This window comes from Malaclemys terrapin, chromosome 16, assembly GCF_027887155.1.
Source record: "Malaclemys terrapin pileata isolate rMalTer1 chromosome 16, rMalTer1.hap1, whole genome shotgun sequence".
Lineage (NCBI taxonomy): Eukaryota > Metazoa > Chordata > Testudines > Emydidae > Malaclemys > Malaclemys terrapin.
Window position 1 is genome coordinate 30,797,069 of NC_071520.1, and position 24,571 is coordinate 30,821,639.

At 38.8% G+C, this 24,571-nt stretch overlaps 1 protein-coding gene across 3 annotated transcripts in view; it reads left to right on the forward strand.

Annotated features, from left to right (window-relative positions):
* GRK3 (G protein-coupled receptor kinase 3) overlaps positions 1-24,571 on the forward strand; it is a 136,251-nt gene that overhangs the window by 51,898 nt on the left and 59,782 nt on the right. For all 3 annotated transcript variants that reach the window (XR_008442515.1, XR_008442516.1, XM_054006314.1), the window contains exon 3: positions 23,080-23,153. Coding sequence is in view for 1 of the 3 variants with exons in the window: in XM_054006314.1 (XP_053862289.1) it covers positions 23,080-23,153 (74 nt within the window). In the remaining 2 variants the exon portion in view is untranslated. The remainder of the gene's footprint in view (positions 1-23,079; positions 23,154-24,571) is intronic.

Genomic DNA, 24,571 nt, shown 5'->3' on the forward strand with positions numbered 1-24,571 from the left:
GAATGGGATTATTTGAGTGCTGTAAATTAATGTGAAAATGGGGATTTCATGTTTCACATTTATTTGCTATTTAAAAAATTATCTGTATTTCTTGAGGTGACACTTAGTAAAGGAATTTAACTCACATTCTCTGTAACAACCGAATAGCTGAAATGAAATGCCTTGATTTGAATATAGTTGTCTTTTTAAAGTGCAAGGTTTTTACATCTTTTTTCAATCACACAATTTAGTTGTCATTACAAAACAAACCTTAACACTCTAGTTAGATGCTTTCTTTCTTCTGTAGATCAGTTATTTTTCTTTCACATCTTCAGTGTTGAATTAATCTTTGATATTTAGCCTTCCCTGTGTATGTGGATCTCCTTTTTTAGGCATTTGGAATTCTGTGCATGGCAGGGAAAGCAGAATATGAAAGGTATGTGTTACCCCTCCTTTCCCCCCCAATTCTGTCATTTTCGTACATTTTTAAAAAGACAACCTATGATATGTGTGATACGCAAAGGGGCAAATCCTGAAGCTCTTATTCAGATTATGGGGTTTTTTGAGGCAAACTCTAAGGGACTTCAGTGGGAATTTGAGTGAACAAAGTCTGAGCACTTACATTGGGATTTTCGTTTTAAGTGATTCACAGCTGCACATTAGAAATGCAGCACATTTTCATTTTCTTTGGAAATCCTTTTATCATTTGAATTATGGTGTCAGCATTGATGCTTTGACGGCTGTCTTTCTGAACCTTTTGGAAGTACTAAAAGCTAAGCTGCTGTCACTGGATCTGGAAAGCAATTTACAGTGTAGATAGTCATTTGAAATTTAGATTGCACAATTTACATCAGGTACTTGCTGCAGAAAACAGCTTTACTCTACCTACATCTCTCTGGAGCAGAAAAAAAATCAATAATCTCCATATGTTGCTATAATAGGTTCTAAAAAAGAATCCCTAGTCCTCTAGCCAACACATGAAAATCTGTTATGATATATACATTTTCCAAATTCTGTATTCATTGTCTTGTTCAATTTGTACAGTAGATAAAAAACAGCTTTTCTGCTGCTCTGTGCTCTCTATATGCAGAATTCTGAAGGCATACTCCAACACATAGTAAATGGGTGACTAAGACAGTTTATTAATGTGCCTGTTGGGTGATTACAGTGTGTTAAAAATATATTCAAAGGTATATTTGCAAATAGTGATTTTTCTTTACAATACAATACAGCTTGAAACATTCTTTTTCTCTTTACTGATTTCTACAGGAGGCTGAGACATAAACTAAACAAGCTATCTGGATAACTCTGATTAACTTGAGTCCAGTTCTGTGTTATGCTATACAGGTTCTTATGCTGTAGTATCTGAATGCCTGCCAGTAGTACATTAAACAACATGACGAGCATCAGTCATATCATTCATTATTTCTCCCCTCCTCTTCCTAGGGGAGAATGCTCTGTGTAGCTGTGTTTTCAGTGTTAGAGTTGTTTATTTTTTACTATTTTTATTTCAATTTTTTAAAAAGTGTGCATGCAGCTCTGTGTTTGTATTAGAGAAAGCACGCTGAAGAAAATATGCACTGGGGACTAATCCTGTACTGGCAGAGAATAGGTTCGTATGCCCCAACAGATCTTTTCCATCTCTATTTGTTATGGCATTGGCTCTCCACACTTTGGGGTAGGAGTTGTGCATTTTAATAGTAAACGCTTCAGAAATTCATGCTATTGAAAGGTTCCAAGCTATTGAAGAGCAGAGCCAAAAGTAGGTTTTAGATATAAAAGATAAGTTAAATCTGCCTTGCTTCCAGTTAGAAATAACAGTGGAAGATGATTTCAGATACTAACTGGGTTTATACATTGGCTGCTTGTGTTTTCATCCAATTTTAGTGTTAAATGTTATGTGCTTAAATTCTAGTTTTACTTGGGATTTTTTTCAAGAGTGCTCTTTTGTTTTTATTTATTATTTTATATCCATGGAGGCTGTTTGTTAGCACTGGGAAACAGCTTGATGTTATTTTTGTTTTATTAATTTGTGGTCATTGATTTACTGGGAAGATACTATATTAGCATTTTGGACCAAATTCAACCCTGCTTCCAATTAGTGGAATTGTGTGCATTTGTATTGGGGCTGAATTTGGTCCTTTGTTAACAGTTTGTCACTGATTTACCTAGCCAGTTTTGTCTCTTTCTGCTTTAGGAAGATTTCTGGTTGTTCATAAAATCATAGAATATCAGGATTGGAAGGGACCTCAGGAGGTCATTTAGTCCAACCCCCTGCTCAAAGCAGGACCAACCCCAACTAAATCATCCCAGCCAGGGCTTTGTCAAGCCGGGCCTTAAAAACCTCTAAGGAAGGAGATTCCACCACCTCCCTAGGTAACCCATTCCAGTGTTTCACCACCCTCCTAGTGAAATAGCGTTTCCTAATATCCAACCTAGACCTCCCCCACTGCAACTTGAGACCATTGCTCCTTGTTCTGTCATCTGCCACTGCTGAGAAGAGCCGAGCTCCATCCACTTTGGAACCCCCCTTCAGGTAGTTGAAGGCTGCTATCAAATGCACCCTTACTCTTCTCTTCTGCAGACTAAACAATCCCAGATCCCTCAGCCTCTGCTCATAAGTCATGTGCTCCAGCCCCCTAATCATTTTTGTTGCCCTCCTCTGGACTCTTTCCAATTTCCCACATCCTTCTTGTAGTGTGGGGCCCAAACTGGACACAGTACTCCAGATGAGGCCTCACCAATGCCGAATAGAGGGGAATGATCACGTCCCTCGATCTGCTGTCAATGCTCCTACTTATACAGCCCAAAATGCCGTTAGCCTTCTTGGCAACAAGGGCACACTGTTGACTCATATCCAGCTTCTCATCCACTGTAACCCCTAGGTCCTTTTCTTCAGAACTGCTTCCTAGCCTCTTGGTCCCTAGTCTGTAGCAGTGCATGGGAGTCTTCCGTCCTAAGTGCAGGACTCTGCATTTGTCCTTGTTGAACCTCATCAGATTTCTTTTGGCTCAATCTTCTAATTTGTCTAGGTCCCTCTGTATCCTATCCCTACCCTCCAGCGTATCTACCACTCCTCCCAGTTTAGTGTCATCTGCAAACTTGCTGAGGGTGCAATCCATGCCATCCTCCAGATCATTAATGAAGATATTGAACAAAACTGGCCCCAGGAGCGACCCTTGTGGCACTCCGCTTAATACCGGCTACCACCTAGACATGGAGCCATTGATCACTACCTGCTGAGCCCGATGATCTAGCCAGCTTTCTATCCACCTTATAGTCCATTCATCCAGCCCATACTCCTTTAACTTGCTGGCAAGAATACTATGGGAGACCGTATCAAAAGCTTTGCTAAAGTCAAGGAATAATATGTCCACTGCTTTTCCCTCATCCACAGAGCCAGTTATCTCCTCATAGAAGGCAATTAGGTTAGTCAGGCATGACTTGCCCTTAGTGAATCCATGCTGACTGTTCCTGATCACTTTCCTCTCCTCTAAGTGTTTCAAAATTGATTGAAATTTTGATGTTTGGGGTCTAGACTAATCAAACTTGGAGGTGAGCTGGCGCTCACCTCATCCCTTACCTGACTAATAAGTTTTCCAGACTTGGAAATAAACCATTTTGTATCCACAGTAATAAAAACTAAAGGAATTTTTTAAAAAGTTTCCCCAAAATTCTACTCTGGGATGAAATGTGGCATATGAAATTGAAAGTAGATTGGTTTTGATAAAGTTAAGAGTGTATGCATTGAATATTAGGCTTAAAATGAGAAGATACCTTCAATCTTAAATATTCCCCACCATTTTATAAGTGAAAAGGGGAAAGGAGAGAATATCTTTAAAAAAAACAGCAAAAGGGATGTCTGTTACAGAGATCATAAAGGAAACAGCTCATCTTAATGACAATTAAATGTCTAGCAAAAATGGTCCATATTTGCAAAGCAAGGCCCAGTTCTCCCATTCTTAATCATATTGAGTAATACCTTCCTCCATTAATAGTTGTTTTCAATAGGACGTCCTGTGGAGTAAGGTAATACTCAGCATGAGTAAGGGTAGCAGGATAAGGCCCATAGAAGTCACGTTAGAACACAAGAATTTAGGATTTACAGCTAAAAAGAAGCAAGCTTATGTAAAGCATTGGCATTGCAGAGGATTGGATACAACATTGCTAAGAGAAAATAAAATAAATCAAATATCTTAAACATCCAGTGAATAAACGTGCCAGACCATGGCTGCTTGAGAAGAGCTCACAGCCTATCACGGAATCATTGCATATCCATGGTAACCCACCTCAAGGTATCCAAGATTATCTGTCAAGCAGCTAGAGGGGAGTGATGAACAAAGTAAAATGGAAGGCATGGAAACCACATGGTAACTTCATAGGGGGATGTGTGCTTTAGTATAACAAAAATAGAGTTGATAACCAGATATAAACGATAGTAAGCGCCTAAATATAGAGCCACTGGCAAGGTCAGGGTAGCAATGGAACTATTAATTACAGTTTTAGGATAATTTATAAACTGTACCTGACTTCCAGTCTCATATTTCCTGATTCCAATCAATAACAAATAATAAAAGGTAAAATCCTTGCTCCATTGAAGTCATTGGGAGTTTTGCCCTGATTTCCCTGAAATCAGGCTACAGAATAGTAATTTCAAGTAAAGAGAAAAGATATCAAATTCCTCCATATGTGATTTAAAAATCATAGGTCGATTGAAGAAAGTCCAATGTAAGATCGACATAGAAGTGAAGCTCTCTAAAGTGCAATGTATGTGAAGGGAAAACAAGAGTCTTGGAAAGCCAGAAGTCATTTGAACAGTATCTCAGCATTTCTGTGGAAACAGTTCCTGCATTCTGTGCCATCTGACAACTTGTCAGAGCTGGTTGATATTTTGTCATAAATATGAGAGAGAAATATTTTCCAAAGACTTTAGATTATGAAAACATTATTTAGATAGTGGAAATCTGGAGCCATATGATATTGTACTCCTATATATATTGTTGAGGTGGTCTATATTTTACGTAACAACAGGAAAGGCAGAATAACATGCATTGTACTTTTTGCTCCTAAAAGACACTGATCTAGTTGTTCTATATATTGTACATAGTATAGGTAGAAACATTCTTTCAGGCAAAAACTATAAAAAAAGCCCTTTCTGCTAAACATAATTTCAGGTTCATAATATTAGATTATCATCTTTATTTGTTGCTTTTTGTGTCTTGATCATCTTTTTCTGTGTGTGGTTAACTGAGCTCATTTCGCTACTCATTAGTTCTTGAACTTCCTACTGTTGTCATTATTCAATGCTGTTTCTGTCAGTTAGTTTGGCTATTGATTTGAGAGTTGTAGTATCCAATTAGTAAATTTGCAACGTAAAACACTTAAAAGAAGATTGACTCCTGACAATGAGATGAACTCATTAAGGGTGAAAAAACCAGGGCTGTGGCATTCTGTTCTTACTATGAACTTCAGTTTGAATTGCTGCTTGAATTTGGGGCATGATGGAAAGATATGAAAGTTCAGATAGCATAACATCTGATTATACAGATTATGTGTCAGACTCATAAAGGGCAATTACACAAGTTGTGAAAACCAAACCAAGACTAAAGAAGGCGTGAGTAGCGTGTTTGTTTTTGAAGGTGAACCTAATAGAATGTGATAAAAAGCTTGTTTTCTTTCAAAGGCTGATAACATTGAAGCAACAGAAAAAGTGAACCAGACTTTCCTTAAATGTTCTACAAAGTTCATGCAATTAATGTTGACAATATGGAAGGTAAATATCACCTAATATTAAGATATATGCAGAAAATTCTGAAATAATTTGATTCTTGGCAGTCAAATTTAAAATGAGCTATTGTACTCTGGAAAAAATGCACTGCACCAGGAGCAATATAAAAAGAAATGACTATCCAAATCTGGGCTCTTACGACCTAGGCTTGCTTCATTGAAGTCAAATGGTAACACTTCCATTAGAGTAGAGATTTTCAACCTATAGTCCACAGATTCCTGGGGGTCCACAGACTGTCTAAGATTTCCAAAGAGGTCTGCATCTCCATTTAAAAATTTTTAGAGGTCTGCAAATTAAAAATGTTGAAAACCACTGCATTAGAGAGTCAAGGGGCTGAGGTAATATATTTTATTGGGCCAACTTCTGTTGGCGAGAGTGTCCAAGGTGATTTTAAGAGTGTTAAGATTTATGTCCTGGACTTTCTCCTTGGAGCATATTCTTTGGTATCTGAGTGCCTGGCTATAGATTACAGGTTTCTTGATGTGTTTGGGGTGATTACTGGATCTGTGAATGTAGGTGTGATGATCTGTGGGTTTCTTATATATAGTTTGTCTGTAGGGTTCCACTATTGAAGCTGATCGTATTATCCAGGAAGTTGATGCTAGTGTGGGAGTGATAAGGTAGATAGAAAGATAAAAGACAAAAACACCATATCAGCTGTGGGTGAACACTTTTCATAAAATGATCACTCTATATCTGTCCTCTCAGTTCTCATCCTCAAAGCAAATTTGCACAACACCTTCAAAAGACGAGCCTGGGAATTTAAATTCAAAACTTTGCTAGATACTAAAAATCATGGACTGAATACAGACCCTGGATTTATGGCTGCTTATAACAATTTGTAACTCATTAAAAATTCCCTCCTTTCTTTCTGCCTTCTGGAGCGATGTTAATGGGCCACTTCACCTTGAATGGTAAACAATCTGTTCCACCTTGTATTTAGCTGCGACACTCTGAGTATGTTTCATAGACCTGAAGAAGAGCTCTGTGTAAACATCAAAGCTTGTATCTCTCACCAACAGAAGTTGGTCCAGTAAAAAATATTTCCTCACGCACCTTGTCTCTTTAATATCCCGGGACTGATACGGCTACAGCAGCATTGCATAAAACTCCTGTTAATTACAATGTGAGTAGAATTAGACAAGTATTCCACTGCTGAACTTTTATTGAGTTCATTAATTGGTTATCCAGTGTTAATGGTCTAGTTGAGATTTTAATATTTTCATCATAAAAACAATACATCTGGCAGTGCTTCTGCCACTTGTTCTGATGGTATCACATTGTACTTGGATCTACATAGAGTATATGTTTGTTCCAATTATAAACTGTGAGTCATATTTGGAACTGATATGGGAAACTTGTGTTTTGGTGAATGAAATAACCTCACATACTTAACTGTAAGGTGAAATATGCACCCATTTTTATTATCTGTTTAAAGAAAGAGAGTGATATTCAAGAAACCAGTTCTTTTCCCCTGTAGGTTCTTATGGGTTAGTTGCAGTTTATCCTTTTAAAACATAGAAATCCTTCTTTCAAAGGAAAGTGTTTGTGTGAAATGTACCACATAGGTTCTAGAATGTGTTACTTCGAATGTTATACTATCCTCTATAGATTCCCATTCTTGAGTCCTGTCCCATCATAAGAAAGAAACTGTGTTTGCTAACTAGCAAGTTTTATGTGGCAAAATTTAGCGCCTCTGAGATTAGGCAGTCAAAACATATGTCTCAAGAAATGCCTATGTCTCATTTTATATAATATCATGCTAATACCACCAGCAGATGGTTCTTTATGCCTGAAGGCCTCTAGAGCAACGGTGAAGAACTATATTTTCACCTGTGGAATTGCTACTGTACAGTGCTGTTTAGGAAGGAGGAAATTTCCTTCTCAGTTCTTGAAAGGAATAATTGACACCTGAAGTCCATGTAGGTTGAATACCTAAGAACATAAGAGCTCAGACCACGGTCCTTCTTGCCTAATATTCTGTCTCTGACAGTGGTCAATGCCAAAGCTTCTGGGGTAGTGAACAGAGTGGATGGAGTGATCCACATCTGTCTTCTGGTAGTCAGAGGTTTGTTGTCACCCTGACCATGGGGTTGTGTCCTTGACTATCTTGGCTTCTAGCAATTGATAGATCCATCCACTATGAACTTATCCAGTTCTTTTTTGAACCCAGTTATACTTTGGCCATCACATCATCCCATGGCAGTGCATTGCACACATTAGTTGTGCGTTGTGTGAAAAAGTATTTCCTCTTGTTTGTTTAAACCTGCTGCCTATTAATTTCATTGGGTGACCCTGGTTTTTGTGTGAAAGCGTGAATAGTACTTCTTTATTCAGTCTTTCCTCCTCATTCATAATTTTATAGACCACTGTTATATCTCCCATTAGCCATCTCTTTTCTAATCTGAACAGCACTAATCTTTTTACCCTCTTCTTGTACGGAAGCTGCTCCCTACCCTTGATCAGACACTGTTGACCTTCTCTGAACCTTTTCCAGTTCTCCTATATCCTTTTTGAGATGGTGTGACCAGAACTGGATACGGTATTCAAGGTGTGGGCGTACCATGTATTTCCATAATGGCATTATGATATTTTCTGTCTTATTTTCTATTCCTTTCCTAATAGTTTCTAGTACACTATCAGCCTTTTTATCTGCTGCTGTGCATTGAACAGAAATTTTCAGAGAACTATTCATGGGGACTCCAAGATCTCTTTACTAGGTGGTAATAGCTAATTTAGAACCCATCATTTTATACGCATAGTTGGGATTATGTTTTCCAATGTGCATTACTTTTCATTTATCAATGTTAAATTTCATGTGCCATTTTGTTGCCCAGTCACCCAAAATAATGGCCCTGTGTCCAGGTATGGGAGCAGCTATTATGGTCAAGTGCTTTTCCTGGACCCATTTTTTAAAAATTCAGCACAATTGTCTTGCCACACTCTTGTCAGTGAGTTGCACATGTGGGCCAGGCATGGCGCCCCGTAAGTGGAAAGGCAGACTCCATTGTCTGGAAACAGTAGGCATGTATACTGAGTCCCTCAACTTCTTTCACTAAGCATTCTGCTTGTGGGTACATCATTGAGATAAAACTGCTTTATCTTCTTTTATAAAACAATTACCATTTTTTCCTAAATATTGAGTGAAACTGATCTGGAATCAAAGAAGGTTTTGAACTGGGAAGTTGATATGAAGTATCATATATGTATATGGAGTCTAATTTCTGTTTTCCAGAACTGAATTTTCTCCGAGTCTTTTCCATCCATATCTAGGTGTAGAAGGATGCAGTTTGGCTAAGGAACTGTTAGGGTTACACTGCTTATTGTCTGCTTTCTACGGTAGATTCTCAAGTATTTTATCCAGCCTAATTGTGAATAATTTGAGCAATGGCACTTCAGTAAATTTGGGGGAAGGATCTGCTTCTTACTGTAATTGGCTTTACTTTTGCATTTTTCCAAATATCCATCATACATTTTCAGGAATAATTAATACAGTTAACTAGTCTATTTATCTTTAATAAATGTTTAGTAATTAAATTTTCTTTATGCAGTTTCATCCAGTTACTTCTACTTATTACTCCCTTAAACATCTGAAACCGGTCTTGTCCTCCTTAGCTCCTGACTCCTGTCAGTTACTCCTAGCACTATGAGAAAATGAAAAGCTAGCAAGAAGAGATCAATGTAATGGAGGCAGGTACAAAAAATGTTGTTGTTCCTCACACAGTGCTGCCACCAATCTTTACTTTTCTATAACTCAGTGAAAATTTTGGGAAAGTCTGAACAGGACGAAAATATTTAGCATGGCATTGATAGAAATTTTTTTGCTGGTATATTTTCACACTCTCCTCCTTCCAGCAGCTGCCTTTGTTTTCTTTTGAGTAATGAGCTGGTTGCTGGGAACATGCCAGAGATTTTTCTTTGACTGCATTCATCACCGTTTGTGCCACTTTTTAATAGCCTCTTAATACTTCAGTAATTGCATGACTGTAGTCTTCCTTAGTTCATTGTTCAAATACAGGCCCAATTAATTCAGCATTATTTTGCTGTGTGTTGTTCGTTCTTTCTATCATGTACAAACTAAATTAAAATATTTAGCAAATGAACTTTAGTTCTGTAAATGTAGCTGCTGAGAGATCCACAAATATGAATTTCACTTGCAATTTTTTAGCTTTTGTAATGTTCACAACAAAAATGTATCAGTTGGATAGATGGTCTAAGGCAACATTCAGTGGTCAAAGATATAAAAGTCCTTTTGACTATCAGCCACACCATCAGAGGCTCATTCACCTGCATATCTACTAATGTTATATATGCCATCATCTGCCAGCAATGCCCTTCTGCCATGTACATTGGCCAAACTGGACAGTCCCTACGTAAAAGAATAAATGGACACAAATCGGACATCAGGAATGGTAACATACAAAAGCCAGTAGGAGAACACTTCCATCTTCCTGGACATTCTATAACAGATTTAAAAGTAGCTATACTTGAACAAAAAAACTTCAGAAACAGACTTCAAAGAGAAACAGCAGAACTAAAATTCATTTGCAAATTTAACACCATTAATTTGGGCTTGAATAGGGACTGGGAGTGGCTGGCTCATTATAAAAGCAGCTTTGCCTCTCTTGGAATTGACACCTCCTCATCTATTATTCAGAGTGGACCACTTCCACCCTGATCGAATTGGCCCTGTCAACGCTGGTTCTCCACTTGTGAGGTAACTCCCTTTTCTTCATGTGTCCTTATATAATGCTTGCATCTGTAATTTTCACTCCATGCATCTGAAGAAGTGGTTTTTACCCATGAAAGCTTATGCCCAAATAAATCTGTTAGTCTTTAGGTGCCACCGGACTCCTTGTTGTTCTTTTGACTATAGTCCACCACATAAAGAAAATGTAAATTAAGATAAATGTTACAAATTAAACAAACTATTACGTGGACTTATGAATCCTAGCCTGTAACTCCTCCTGTGTGGGTTTGCAGGGACAGCATACGCGAAGAACTCTAGTCACTGGTAAACAACCTGTCCTGTGCTTCTGTTTAAGCTTCTTCAACAACTATGCAATCAATAAAAAATAACAAAGTTGATGGGCCAAATAAATAAAAAAGCATTTATCTTCGAAGAGGATGCAGTTTGCTTTCTAGATGTAAACCGGCATCAATATGTGCTCAGTTTCCATACTAGCATTTTTATTTTATTGAACGTTACATCGTTAATTACACATACTTTGTAATAAACAATATTCCTTACTACCACTGACTGAATAACTGATGAAGTATACGGTCGCTTCAGGTTTTCCTGTGGCTGGCTGGTCAATCTGTTCTCTGAGTATATCCTAACGTTGTCTCCCCTAGAGTATTAGAGAAGGAGGAGGCAGAGTTCTATGAGGAATGGGTGATCTGGCTCAAGTAAAATAAAACTGAGTCAAACTTTTTTTTTTTTTTAATTTCCTAAACTCAAAGTAATCTTAAAGATTGAAAAAATGTGCTTTACTTCTACTTTTTTAAAATGTCATAATCTCAAAAAAAGGTGATTCTTGCTGGGCCGAAAGCGGGAAGTCTTGGGAATGTCCTCAAGAAGCCTGGTCTAGTGAGGCTTCCATCCTGATTACAGACAAAGAGATTTAAACTTCAGAATGACATGCAGATATGTTACCTGAATGAAGCATGGCATTGAAGATTTCTAATCAGATCCCACTATGGGCTGGGGGGAATTATTGCATCTTCAGGATAACTGGCTAAATCAGAGGCAACCCCGTAGGACAAAGCATATGTAAATTTGAAATCTAAGTTGGATTCTAACTAAAACTAAATATAATAGTGCACCAAAAGGCTGATCAACGACTCCGATATGTGAATAGACAGTAAGCTTTGAATTCTAAGTAATGCTTTTGTAGGCTATGATAATAAATGACTCACAGAGTGAATAAAATATGAATGATTTTCTTATTTTATTGCTTTGATCTGTTAAATATGGGTTTCCTATGTAATCTGTTAAAAGATTAAGGATAGGGGAGTTTCAAAGAATATGTGTATGCTTTAGAAAAATTATATTTTTTAAATAATTTTGACAGCTACTATTGATTTTTATTTTAAAGCTTTTTTATTTTTAGCAGTTTAAATTTTTGCAGTTGTGGGAAATTATGTGGGGGAGTCAGTCAATGGGGAAGTTTTCTCTACACTTCAGTGAACATTTGAACCAATAGATTGCACCTATTGTATAACCTGAGGCTGAGGTATGTTTATATCAGGCTATAATATGGTATTGTATTAAATTTTCTCCTATGAAAAACATATAAATCAATCAACCTAGAAAAAGCATTTTCCTGTGCATTAGATGGTAGGGATGATTCTTCTGTAGTTTATTTTAATTTAACCAGGATAGAATGAGCCCTACCCCCCCCCCCCCTGCCCTCATAACAAATGCAACATCCACTGGATTCTTTTATGTTAGAAAATAATACATACCTATTCTGATAAGAGACAAAAGGAAAATTACAATATTTCCTCACCCTCAAATATTTTCTCTGCTGAGTCAAACAAAGCAAGGGTTGCCCAGAGATCCAGTAATAAATGCCACATTATTTCCTACAGTTTTGGTGTATTATGTTCCTGAACATAGTACAAGACTTTAGCAGTTCTCAAACTTTTTCATAGTATGGGCCACATGTTAATAGAGAGTCTTGCTTCTGGATCATGTCCGTTTTCATCTTTGATTTGCATGGACTACTTCCCTTGCCCATAACATCTCATGGCAACTACAGCAATTGGGAAAGCAACATTAGCAAAGTGTTTAATGTGATACAGAAATAGAATAAATGCATTGTTTGTGATAGAGGAGGCTCATTATGTTTGGTTTCATATAGGGGGTGGAAGAGTGCAGGATATTTTTCTGAAGTGATTATGAGTGAAAACAATAATCTAACAATAATCGCATCTGGACTTCATGGCATTTTTTGCTAGGGATTATTGGTGATTTTAATGCTAAAGCTACATGACTGAATGTTGAATGATTCCTGATTAAGTTGTTTCTAAATTAATGTCTTTTCTTATTTTGTGTTTTCAATTTGTCTAATTATGATTCATGTTAACAGCATTTTTAAATTGTTTTAGCATTTCTGTTATAATTCTGTTTTTAAGTAACTTAAAAGAAAGCTGTTGTGTAAGTTGCAATTTGGTATTTTATTTTGAAAAAGGAAGGAAAATGTATTTTAAGGTTGTTTAACTCAAAAATATTTGATTAAAATATAATTTGGTAATCAGCTATTAGTTAAGTCTCAACTCTTTGCATTGAGAATGAAACTGAAAACAAAAGATATTTAAATCAAACCTAGTCCTTTGGTCAACCTACCTGCTGGAAAAGAGAGAGAAAAACTTTTGTGCTCTCAAATGTGTTGTGTATTGCTGCTTTACAGAGTGGGACAAATGTTGCTTTGATACCAGAGCTAATATCAAATCCACTTTAAAGGTATCTTTCTTTCAAGTGTATGGTTGAAAATGTCTTTTCCATGTCCAGTAAGCCTTCTTCTGCACAATATGATTTTCCCATCTCTTCACTGTGAGCTACATAAATATGTCATAGAGAATTCTGCCAATTCTAATCAGTTGTTTTCTATTGTTCAAAGATTAACAAAGTTTTAAATAATAAGTTAGATGTATTTATGGTGACTAGAATCTCTGCTGTTTAATGAGGATATGGAGAATGTTAGAAAGAAACAAGTTTGAATGTAAAGTATGTTGCCTTTGCATTTAATATTTAAAACTGCTAGGAATTTTCCAGTTAAATGTGTGTGATTTAAAGAGGCTGTCTTGTCTCTGATTGAGACAATACTGCCACCACATTGAGGAGCTCAGGGACCGGGAAAACTGTTGTCAGCTGCCAAGCTACAAGGCCAACTGTAGAGGCCCTTTGCTGCCACCTAGTGTTATAATAAAGAAGCTACTTCCAAACATAAAAAGAACAGGAGTACTTGTGGCACCTTAGAGACTAACAAATTTATTTGAGCATAAGCTTTCGTGGGCTACAGCCCACTTCTTCAGATGCATAGACTGGAACATATAGTAAGGAGATATATATACATACAGAACATGAAAAGGTGGAAGTAGCCATACCAACTCTAAGAGGCTAATTAATTAAGATGACCTATTATCAGCAGGAGGAAAAAAAACTTTTGTAGTGATAATCAAGATGGCCCATTTCAGACAGTTGATAAGAGGTGTGAGGATACTTAACATGGGGAAATAGATTAAATGTGTGTAATGACTCAGCCATTCCCAGTCTCTGTTCAAGCCTAAGTTAATGGTATCTAGTTTGCATATTAATTCAAGTTCAGCAGTTTCTCGTTGGAGTCTGTTTTTGAAGCTTTTCTGTTGCAAAATTGCTACCTTTAAGTTTGTTACTGAGTGACCAGAGAGATTGAAGTGTTTTCCTACTGGTTTTTGAATGTTATGATTTCTGATGTCAGATTTGTGACCATTTATTCTTTTGTGTAGAGACTGTCCGGTTTGGCCAATGTACATGGCAGAGGGGCATTGCTAGCACATGATGGCATATATCACATTGGTAGATGTGCAGGTGAACGAGCCCTGGATGGCATGGCTGATGTGATTCGGTCGTATGATGGTGTCACTTGAATAGATATGCAGACAGAGTTGGTATCGGGTTTTGTTGCAAAGATAGGTTCCTGGGTTAGTGTTTTTGTTGTGTGGTGTGTGGTTTGCTTCAGGTTGGGGGGTTGTTTCTAAGCGAGGACTGATCTGTCTCCCAAGATCTGAGGGATCATCTTTCAGGATAGGTTGTAGATCTTTGATGATGCGCTGGAAAGGTTTCAGTTGGGGGCTGAAGGTGGCGGCTAGTGGCGTTCTGTTATTTTCTTTGTTGGGTCTGTCCTGTAGTAGGTGACTTCTGGGTACTCTTCTGGCTCTGTCAATCTGTTTTTTCACTTCAGCAGGTGGGTATTGTAGTTTTAAGAATGCTTGATAGAGATCTTGTAGGTGTTTGTCTCTGTCTGAGGGATTGGAGCAAATGCGGTTGTATCTTAGAGCTTGGCTGTAGACAATGGATCGTGTGGTTTGTTCTGGATGGAAGCTGGAGGCATGTAGATAAGTATAGTGGTCAGTAGGTTTCCGGTATAGGGTGGTGTTTATGTGACCATCGCTTATTAGCACAGTAGTGTCCAGGAAATGGACCACTTGTGTGGATTGGTCTAGGCTGAGGTTGATGGTGGGATGGAAATTGTTGAAATCATGGTGGAATTCCTCAAGGGCTTCTTTTCCATGAGTCCAGATGATGAAGATATCATCAATGTAGCGCAAGTAGAGTAGGGGCATTTGGGGACGAGAGCTAAGGAAGCGTTGTTCTAAGTCAGCCATAAAAATGTTGGCATACTGTGGGGCCATGCGGGTACCCATAGCAGTGCCGCTGACTTGAAGGTATATATTGTCCCCAAATGTGAAATAGTGTGGGTGAGAACAAAGTCACAAAGTTCAGCCACCAGGTTTGCCGTGACATTATCAGGGATACTGTCTTTTCCTGATAGCTTGTAGTCCATCTTTGTGTGGAATATTGGTGTAGAGGGCTTCTGCATCCATAGTGGCCAGGATGATGTTTTCTGGAAGATCACCGATGGATTGTAGTTTCCTCAGGAAGTCAGTGGTGTCTCGAAGATACCTGGGAGTGCTGGTAGCATAGGGCCTGAGGAGAGAGTCCACATAGCCAGACAATCCTGCTGTTAAGTACCAATGCCTGAGATGATGGGGTGTCCAGAATTTCCAGGTTTATGGATCTTGGGTAGCAAATAGAATACCCATGGTCAGGGTTCTAGGCATGAGTCTGTACAGATCTGTTCCTGTGCTTTTTCAGGGAGTTTCTTGAGCAGATGGTGTTGTTTCTTTTGGTAATCCTCAGTGGGATCAGAGGATAAAGGCCTATAGAAAGTGGAGTTAGAGAGCTGCCTAGCAGCCTCTTGTTCATATTCCAACTTATTCATGATGACGACAGCACCTCCTTTGTCAGCCTTTTTGATTATGTCAGAGTTGTTCCTGAGGCTGTTGATGGTGTTGTGTTCAGCACGGCTGAGGTTATGGGGCAAGTGATGGTGCTTTTCCACAATTTAAGCCCGAGCACGTCAACAGAAGCAATCTATGTAGAAGTCCAGACTGTTGTTTTGACCTTCAGGAGGAGTCCACGCAGAATCCTTCTTTTTGTAGTGCTGGTAGGAAGGATTCTGTGGGTTAGTATGTTGTTCAGAGGTGTGTTGGAAATATTCTTTGAGTTGGAGACATCGAAAGTAGGATTCTAGGTCACCGCAGAACTGTATCATGTTTGTGGGCCTTGAGGGATAAAAGGAGAGGCCCTGAGATAGAACAGACTCCTCTGCCGGGCTAAGAAAGCTGGAAAGATTAACGATATTGTTGGGTGGGTTAAGGGAAGTACTGTTGTCGTTCCTTGTGGCATGTAGCAGTTTAGATAGTTTAGTGTCCTTTTTCTTTTGTAGAGAAGCAAAGTTTGTGTTGTTAATGGCTTGTCTAGTTTTTGTAAAGTCTATCCATGAAACATAGTTATCTACTGTAGCATCCCACACTGGGGTTTGCTCCATTACCTGTGATATATGACAGTCTAATAATTATCATTGTTTTGAAAACCAGAAAAACCCAAAACTATTTGCTAGTGTCCATTCAGATTGGAATGTGAAACTCTCACTGATGTTAAAAGGAGGTAGGTATTTATCTATGGGAGAATAGATCCTCCTCAGTTCTGCTGCTGTAGATTGATAATAGCAGCCTTAACTTTGCACATTACAAATCAAGCTTTTCTTTTTCTGCTTGACACATCCTCAGGAGCCGTCTTCCTCCTGCTCTCTCTCTCTCTCCTGTCTTTTTCTCGTGGGCGTAAAGTGACAATCTGAATACATTAACAGCATTGCAGTTTAGTTTCAGAGGTCAGGTTAAACTTCAGTCATGTTTCAGCAGCATTGTTAATTAAATCACTCCTTGGTTCTCAGTTTTTCTTCTGGCATTACATTTGTATGTGGTTTTGTTTCTACTGAAGTCAGTAGCAACCCCCCCCTTTGATTTCAGTGTGATTAAGATTGGGCTCTGCATCATGTAAAAGGAGTAAATAAAGGAGATGTGTTAGTTTTGGATTTGTGGCCTTATTTTAGCTAACTGACACACAACTTTGAGACTCAAAGCAGTGAAGTTGACTGTAATTCTCTGGTTTCATTCCCCATAAATAATCACATGATGATCAAATTGGCTTTCTGTTAGCCTCGACCAGTATCCACCCAGTGAAACTCGGTGAGATTCCTGATGTTATCGCTTTGGTCTTCATTTTTCACTTTTCAAAGTATTACTTCGAATGTTTACAATTTTCAAAAGCCCTTAATAACCTGGACGTCTGTTCCATTTTCAAAAGTGACGTAGATACTTAGGCGTATCATTGCCTTTCATTGAAACGTAGGCTCTTAAGTCACTGGGAAATGGGCTGTAGGTTCCTAAGGTGTATTTTTGAAAATTTAAGAATAATGTAGATAACTGGTAAACTCAGAGGAACTAAACTAGGGGCAACACTGTTTTCTACTTCAGTCTCTTACGTAGATTAAGTTCTGTTCTTTCCCAAGAGAGTTAACTCATCGTATTTTAATTTAGTGCTGACTCACCCAGTTTTAAACGTGCGTGTTTTTTCTATTCCTATGTTAATTTCTACTGGAGCTTGATCCTGGGCTTCTGGAGAATTTTCTAATAGAAAATAATTTTTTGCGTTGCGTGTAATAACGTGTGAACTGCGTTATAAATCTGTGGCTCCTTTGTCTTTTCTTTAAAGCAAGCTGTTGATTGTATTTCATTGACCTGTTTTTATGTGAGATAGTTTTGTTTGCTATCTTGGATTTGCTGGGTGAAAAAAACCTCACTAAACCCAACTTGATCCCCTTCTAAACGCTTATGGTTATAAATGGAAAAACCTTAGTCCACTGAATAATGTGGAAAGATTTTGTCTTTTTACTGTCGCTAATAAAAATGGTGGTAATCCACAATAAACTGTTCTTTCTATGTTCTTGTCCTTTTGTTAGTTTATATATTTACACTTTCTTGCTCATGTTCTTTTTGTAAAACAAACAAACAAAACCAACAACCTCCCCCCTCTCCCCTCCCCTCAAACTGCTTACATCAGCTAAATGCATCTGAAAGAAGGTCATAAAAAGAGGGTGAAAAAGAGAGAGTGCAGATATTTTGTACAGACCCATGAAAGAGGATGCACCAACTATTCCAAATGTTCTATGGTTCTTTCAAGCCAATCAGCTCAAAGCAGTAAGGGATTGGGGGCTCTCTAATCCAGCCAAACATGTTTTTTTTTTTTTTTTTTTTTTTAATTGAACAAGAAAATTGTGGCAGTGAAGATATCATTAGGCCAGGGGTTGGCAATGTTTGGCATGCGGCCCGCCAGGGTAAGCACCCTGGCGGGCCGGGCCAGTTTATTTACCTGCTGACGCGGCAGGTTCGGCTGATCGTGGCCCCCACTCGCCGCAGTTCACCGTCCCGGGCCAATGGGGGCGGCGAGAAGTGGCACGGGCGAAGGATGTGCTGTCCGCGGCTTCCCACCGCCCCCATTGGCCCGGGACGACGAACCGCGGCCAGTGGGGGCCGCGATCGGTCGAACCTGCCGCGTCAGCAGGTAAATAAACTGTCCCGGCCCACTAGGGTGCTTACCCTGGCGAGCCACGTGCCAAACGTTGCCGACCCCTGAACTATGCTATCATAGAATTATAAAAAATCATGGCTTCCAGAAGTGTATACACATCCTAACACTGCTCTACGGCTGTGGGATAGAACTTGAGAAAAATTAAGTTCTTTTCCCTTGCCAGTGACTCCCATTGCAACCAATCTAAATCTTAACCCAAATTGCAAACCAGAGAGCTTTAAAGACTGGGAAAGCCATGACATACAAATGGTTAGCCAGCTATTCAGCAAAGAAACTTTTCTAACTTATTTAGAGATCAAAACTACTTTTAACTGTCCACTCTTCCATGGTACCAGTACTTTCAAGTCAGCCATTATGTTCCTCAACTTTCTGGAAAAGCTGCTTTATACAGAAAGCTAACTTTAGTAGAAGTGATTGGAGGGTGTGGCCAATCCACAAGCCAGGAATTGGTGTGGTGACTCTCAGGGCAGGTGTGTCAACTTCACAGGAAGAACAGCAGCTCAGTCTGCTCAACATCACTCCAGGGTTGGAACTCTCTCTTGCCTGACAGTGGCAAGAGACCCCCGCCCCCAGGCCTTAGCCTGCTCCAGCCTTGCTCTTGGTCCAACCCTGTTCCTCGTCTTGCTCTTGGTCCTGCTCCTGCCTTGTTCCTTGCTCTCTCTTCAGACTTGCTCCAACTCCCCTCAGGACTCCTGATTTTGGCTGTAACACAATAAAAGAAATTTCGTTAAGATACTGTTTCAATGGTATCTTATGCCATTCAGGTTAAAATATAGATAGATTGAATGGGAATACATTTTTGAGAAATTGTGCTGAAAGAGGAGATTTTATGCATCTATGGTAGATATGTCCAGGTCATTAAAGACTACTGGGATGAAATTCAAAACCAATTCTCACAGATTATTGGATATTTATTACCAAATGATTCTTTGGTAACCTTCCTGGGGCTTCCTAGAAGAAATGGTCACACAAAAGGAAATGAAGAATTAATCCCTCATCTGCTAGTAGCTGCTAGGCTACTGAAAGCTTCTCATTGGAAAAAATGGTCTGGCTCTAGAGAAATGGTTAAAAAATATGGGAGGTGTTTGTTATGAAAAAAATTAATGCACCAGTAATATACCAAGCAAGATAGAGGACAAATAAATACTTAGCTATTTGGTTACCATTTATTCAGTAGTCAAAGTACATTCATCTGCGCAAAAAAAAAAAAAAAAAACCAACACACCTGTCCAGGTGTTTTTTTAATAGTAACATTTGCTAGTCATGCCTGGTTTGTTAAATATGGGTAATCAGAGATTTCACTCAATTTAATTAAACCACTAGAAACAATATGGCCTGGGGAGTGTAAAGATGCTTACTCTGTAACTTGGTAACATCTGTTAAATAGGGCGAGCCAATGATTATATTACTGTATGATGTTTTTCTAATCAAAAGCTCACTGTAATAATTATTGTATTTCCTCTCATATTTACATGCATCGGATTTGTAAACCTCTTAAAACTTCCTGAATAAAGCCACAATTTAAAAATAAAATAAAAACAAACAAACAATGGGGGGTAAAAGATGCACCATGTTAACAACATTAAAAACAACCATCACCAACAAAAAACAACCTCATGCTGTGTCACGCTGTCTGGAGTGGCTCACAACTCTGAGTGCCAATCTCAGGTCAGACTCTCGGGAAACAGGGCAGATGCTCCCCAACTGGTGGGATATTCTATAATTAGATTTCACCAAGTCAGTAACAAATATTAGCCTTACCATGGAGTCAGGGACAGTCCCCTTAGGCTCTCCAGCCAATCTTACCACGCAGACAAACTGGACTTTGTGATGAATGCTCCTGTATTAGTAGGAAGATTGCCAGCAGATCGAGGGAAGTGATTATTCCCCTCTGTTCGGCACTGGTGAGGGCATATCTAGAGTACCGCATCGAGTTTTGGGCCTCCCGCTACAGAAAGGATGTGGACAAATTGGAGAGAGTCCAGCGGAGGGCAATGAAAATGATTAGGGGGTTGGGGCACATGACTTATGAGGAGAGGCTGAGGGACCTGAGATTATTTAGTCTGCAGAAGAGAAGAGTGAGGGGGCATTTGATAGCAGCCTTCATCTACCTGAAGTGGGGTTCCAAAGAGGATGGAGCTCGGCTGTTCTCTGCGGTGGCAGATGACAGAACAAGGAGCAATGGTCTCAAGTTGCAGTGTGGGAGGTCTAGGTTGGATATTAATAAACACTATTTCACTGGAGGGTGGTGAAGCACTGGAATGGGTTACCTAGGGAGGTGCTGGAATCTCCATCCTTAGAGGTTTTTAAGGCCCAGCTTGACAAAGCCCTGACTGAGATGATTTAGTTGGTGTTGGTCCTGCTTTGAGCAGGGGATTGGACTAGATGACCTGTTGAGATCTCGTCCAACCTGAATATTCTATGATTCTATGATTTTATGAAAGGTTATTAGGTCACTCCTGGCCCGCAAATGGCCAATCACTTACCTCAAGTCAATGGATGCTCTTGTTCTCACGCCAAAAACAATGCTGGTAGCCATGGATGCTGACTTCTACTGGCGCCGGTGGGTACTCGACCCCTCCCCTGGCCCCGCCCTGACTCCCTCCCAAGTCCGCCCCCTCCCTGTCCTATTGGACTCCTTCCCCAAATCCTCACCCCAGCCCTGCCTCTTCCCCGCCTCCTCCCCGGAGCATGCTGCATTCCCACTCCTTCCCCCTCCCACAGCTTGTTATGCCGCAAAACAGCTGTTTTGCAGTGGCAAGCCCTGGGAGGAGAAGTGGGTACGCAGCGCGCTCAGGGGAGGAGGTGGAGGCAGAGGTGAGATAAGGTGAGCTGGGGCGGGGCGGTGCAGGGAGCTTGGCTGCCGGTGAGTGCAGAGCAATTTTCCCCCATGGATGCTCCAGCCCCGGAGCACCCACGGAGTCAGCGCCTATGCTGGTAGCCAGTTCTTTAGTAAAGTAACTAAAGATGTATTAGGTAAGAAAATAAATTAAAGTTATTGAGAAGTTAAAGCAGGTAAAATATATTAACAGTTGAGTCCAAGTTTGTTAGTCCAAACTGGTGGTAGAGATGTAGTAATCTGCTAGTTTTCCATAAGTCTCTCAGGGTTACCTAGAATGGCTCTAGGGATCTCTGTCCAGTTTCTCAGTATTCCTCCCTGATAGAATCCATCAGTCTAGAGATACAGAATCATTCTCTTAAATCAGCAGTTATATAGATCCTGTCACAGAAGACAAGCTGACAGGTGCCTTTGCCCACATGGGTGCTTCTTTTGATGAAGTATGCATCTTGAGTCTTTGACCTCAGCTTCCCGCATCAATGACCACTTGCTTTGAAATTAGCATTTGTTTGTTAAAGTTCTCAAGCCCTTATTTAGCATTCACAAGATTTCTTAGATGAGTAATTTAGTTAGTGATATACATTATGCAATTGTCTGCCGTGACATTACTATAGAAATAGATAAATGAGAGCAATACAGGTAACATGCATTGGTTTTCAGGAAGTTTACACATCAAGTAAACTAAACACAAACCTCTGATATAGGGTTAATTAAGTACAGGATATAGATAGATGAAAACAATACAATCAACATCTCTATTGATTTTTATTAGCATACGAGTGAATTAGTTTGAACCCAAACTAACGCTCAATACTACTTTGATATTCACAAACAAGTGAATTGACCTATTGCTTTGATCTGAGCTGGTCTGTCAGCGTCACAGCCTATTCAGCTGTACCTTAGTGTTTCGTGACCACATCTGTCATTGGTTATGATTTCAGTGAGCACTTACTAAGTGCAAGTAAGGAAAAATATATTGGTTGTTGAAGTGAGCTGAAAGCATGTACATTAACAGCTCCTAGAGTCTTGCAGATAACCATAACAGTTAGCTCTGGCAAGAGAGATCCATGTTAAACTGAGCAAAAAGATAGTTCAGGATAGCAAATATCAGCTCAGACATACGTAAAAACAATATGTTTATTGAACACTGTTTGTGAAAAAACACTGCTCAACATCCCATCTTGGAAATCAAGGAACAGATTGCAGTAGTCATGTTTTCAAGTCTTTACAAATGTCTTTGAAAATAATTTAATGTTATTATGTTGTTTATAAAATGTATTTGAAATATTGGGTAAAAAAGATCTAAGTATTAGTTGGTTAGAAAAGTGGTCCTGGTATTTTTATTACTATAAAATGTGGTTTGAATTGTTTAAAACAGGAAAATTATATCTATAATTTCCCTCCTCATTTGTGGAAAACTCAGAGATGGATATTATTCAAGGTTTCTGAAAAAAATTCACCTTTGGTCAGAGACCAGGCATGAAAAATTTCGGTGCACAATGTGAACTTTTTATACAGTTACGAGCAAATGAAAGAGGATTATGTTTATTGCAATCCAGGGGAAATAAGTTAATAGCAATACTTATATATTACTATACATTTTCAAAATGCTGTACAGACATTAAATAATTGTAATTTATATACTTTGGCCATTAACAATACTTATAGAGGTACAAAAAAATTCCAAAAGAAGATTGGTTACTATACATCCTGCCTGGAAGTGACCATGTTAATTCATGTTTTCCTCTCTAAAGTATTTTTTATTTGTTTTAGGATTTTTGCTTTTTAAAGATTATTGTATGAATGAAATTGATGAAGGTGTCCCTCAGCTGAAATTTTATGAAGAGGTAAGAAACCTTTTATCTTCTATTGGTGTTCTATGTCATATGCTTAATTACTGGCTTGCCAGGACCAGGTGTATTTGTGTTTGGGGGGTGGGGCTTGGTAGGAAGAGCATATGGGTTGCACTGGTGGGGGGTATAATGGAGGAAAAGGGGGGGTATATTATGATATGCATTGTTCTCATACATTTCAGTTTCCTTAAGTAGATTAATGATTCATAAGAAATGGTGATAAGTAACATTTAGATCTTACAACAGTGCTAGCTTTTTAAACATATATAAGAGGCTTTTTAAAATAAAATGTTAGAACAAAGTAATTTAATTGGCTTTTTGTACAGTTTTCAAATCATATATGCTTGTAAGGTGATTACGATGATGTCTGTGGTATCACATTGATAATGATCACACATTTAAACAGTACAAAATGGAATGCTGAAAGGAAAAATGATTTTGCTGGCTTATGTTCCAGCTGTGCTGTTATTTGGTATATCTGCACATATTGAGACTCAGTCTTTTTATTAAGCTTCTTGTGTTTCTGTAACAGTGGATTAATAGAACACTTAAAGAAGTGCAGTTGTAATAGATACCTTTGCTTGAAGACATGTTGAGTTTATTTGGTCTCTGGTTTCCTGATGCCACTGGGGTGTGCAAGCTTTTGACTGATGAAAATGATAATGTAAGAAAAAAATACATTGACTGAAACTGAACCATATTGGCATTTATCAGATCCATGCACCCAAAGAAGGTTTCAAAAATACCAATAGGCTGATGGCAGGGCGGGGGGGGGGGGGGGGAAATCATGATTTATGACTGGAATAGTGTAGGTATATGAATGCCTTTTCCCCTGAAGTTACTGTATGTACTATACTGAAGCTAACTGTTTCCAACTATTTCTGGATGCTGTGACTCATGCTAAAGCCGAAACCGAAAGCAAGCTGCAGGCTGGACTGTTAGGATTGTCAGGCCTCTAGGGTTTTTTTATTCTTTACAAATTGATTCAAAACATTTTTTTTTAAAAAAGAGCAACCTTTAGTGTACTTCTTTTAAAGTTGCATTTAGGGGCTATATTCTTCCTTCAGATGTGCACATGCAATCTCCATTGACATTACCGAATTGCATATCTTGCACGTCACTAAGTTGCATCGAGTTGCATACCTAGTTGTATATCTTATTATTTAGTATTTATTTAACAGTAGACTCAGGGGCACCAATCAGGACCTGACCTCATTGTGCCAGCTGTTATTTGTGTATATACATATGAAGACTGACACAGTCCCTACATTTGAATAGGTTTATAATCTAAGAAGACAAGTGGTGCATAAAGATTTATAGAGAGATGTATACAATTTTGATATACATTTACAGGATTTTTGTTATTATAAAAACACAAAGTAAGAGTCAGCTATCTGCATATACCTCTTAAT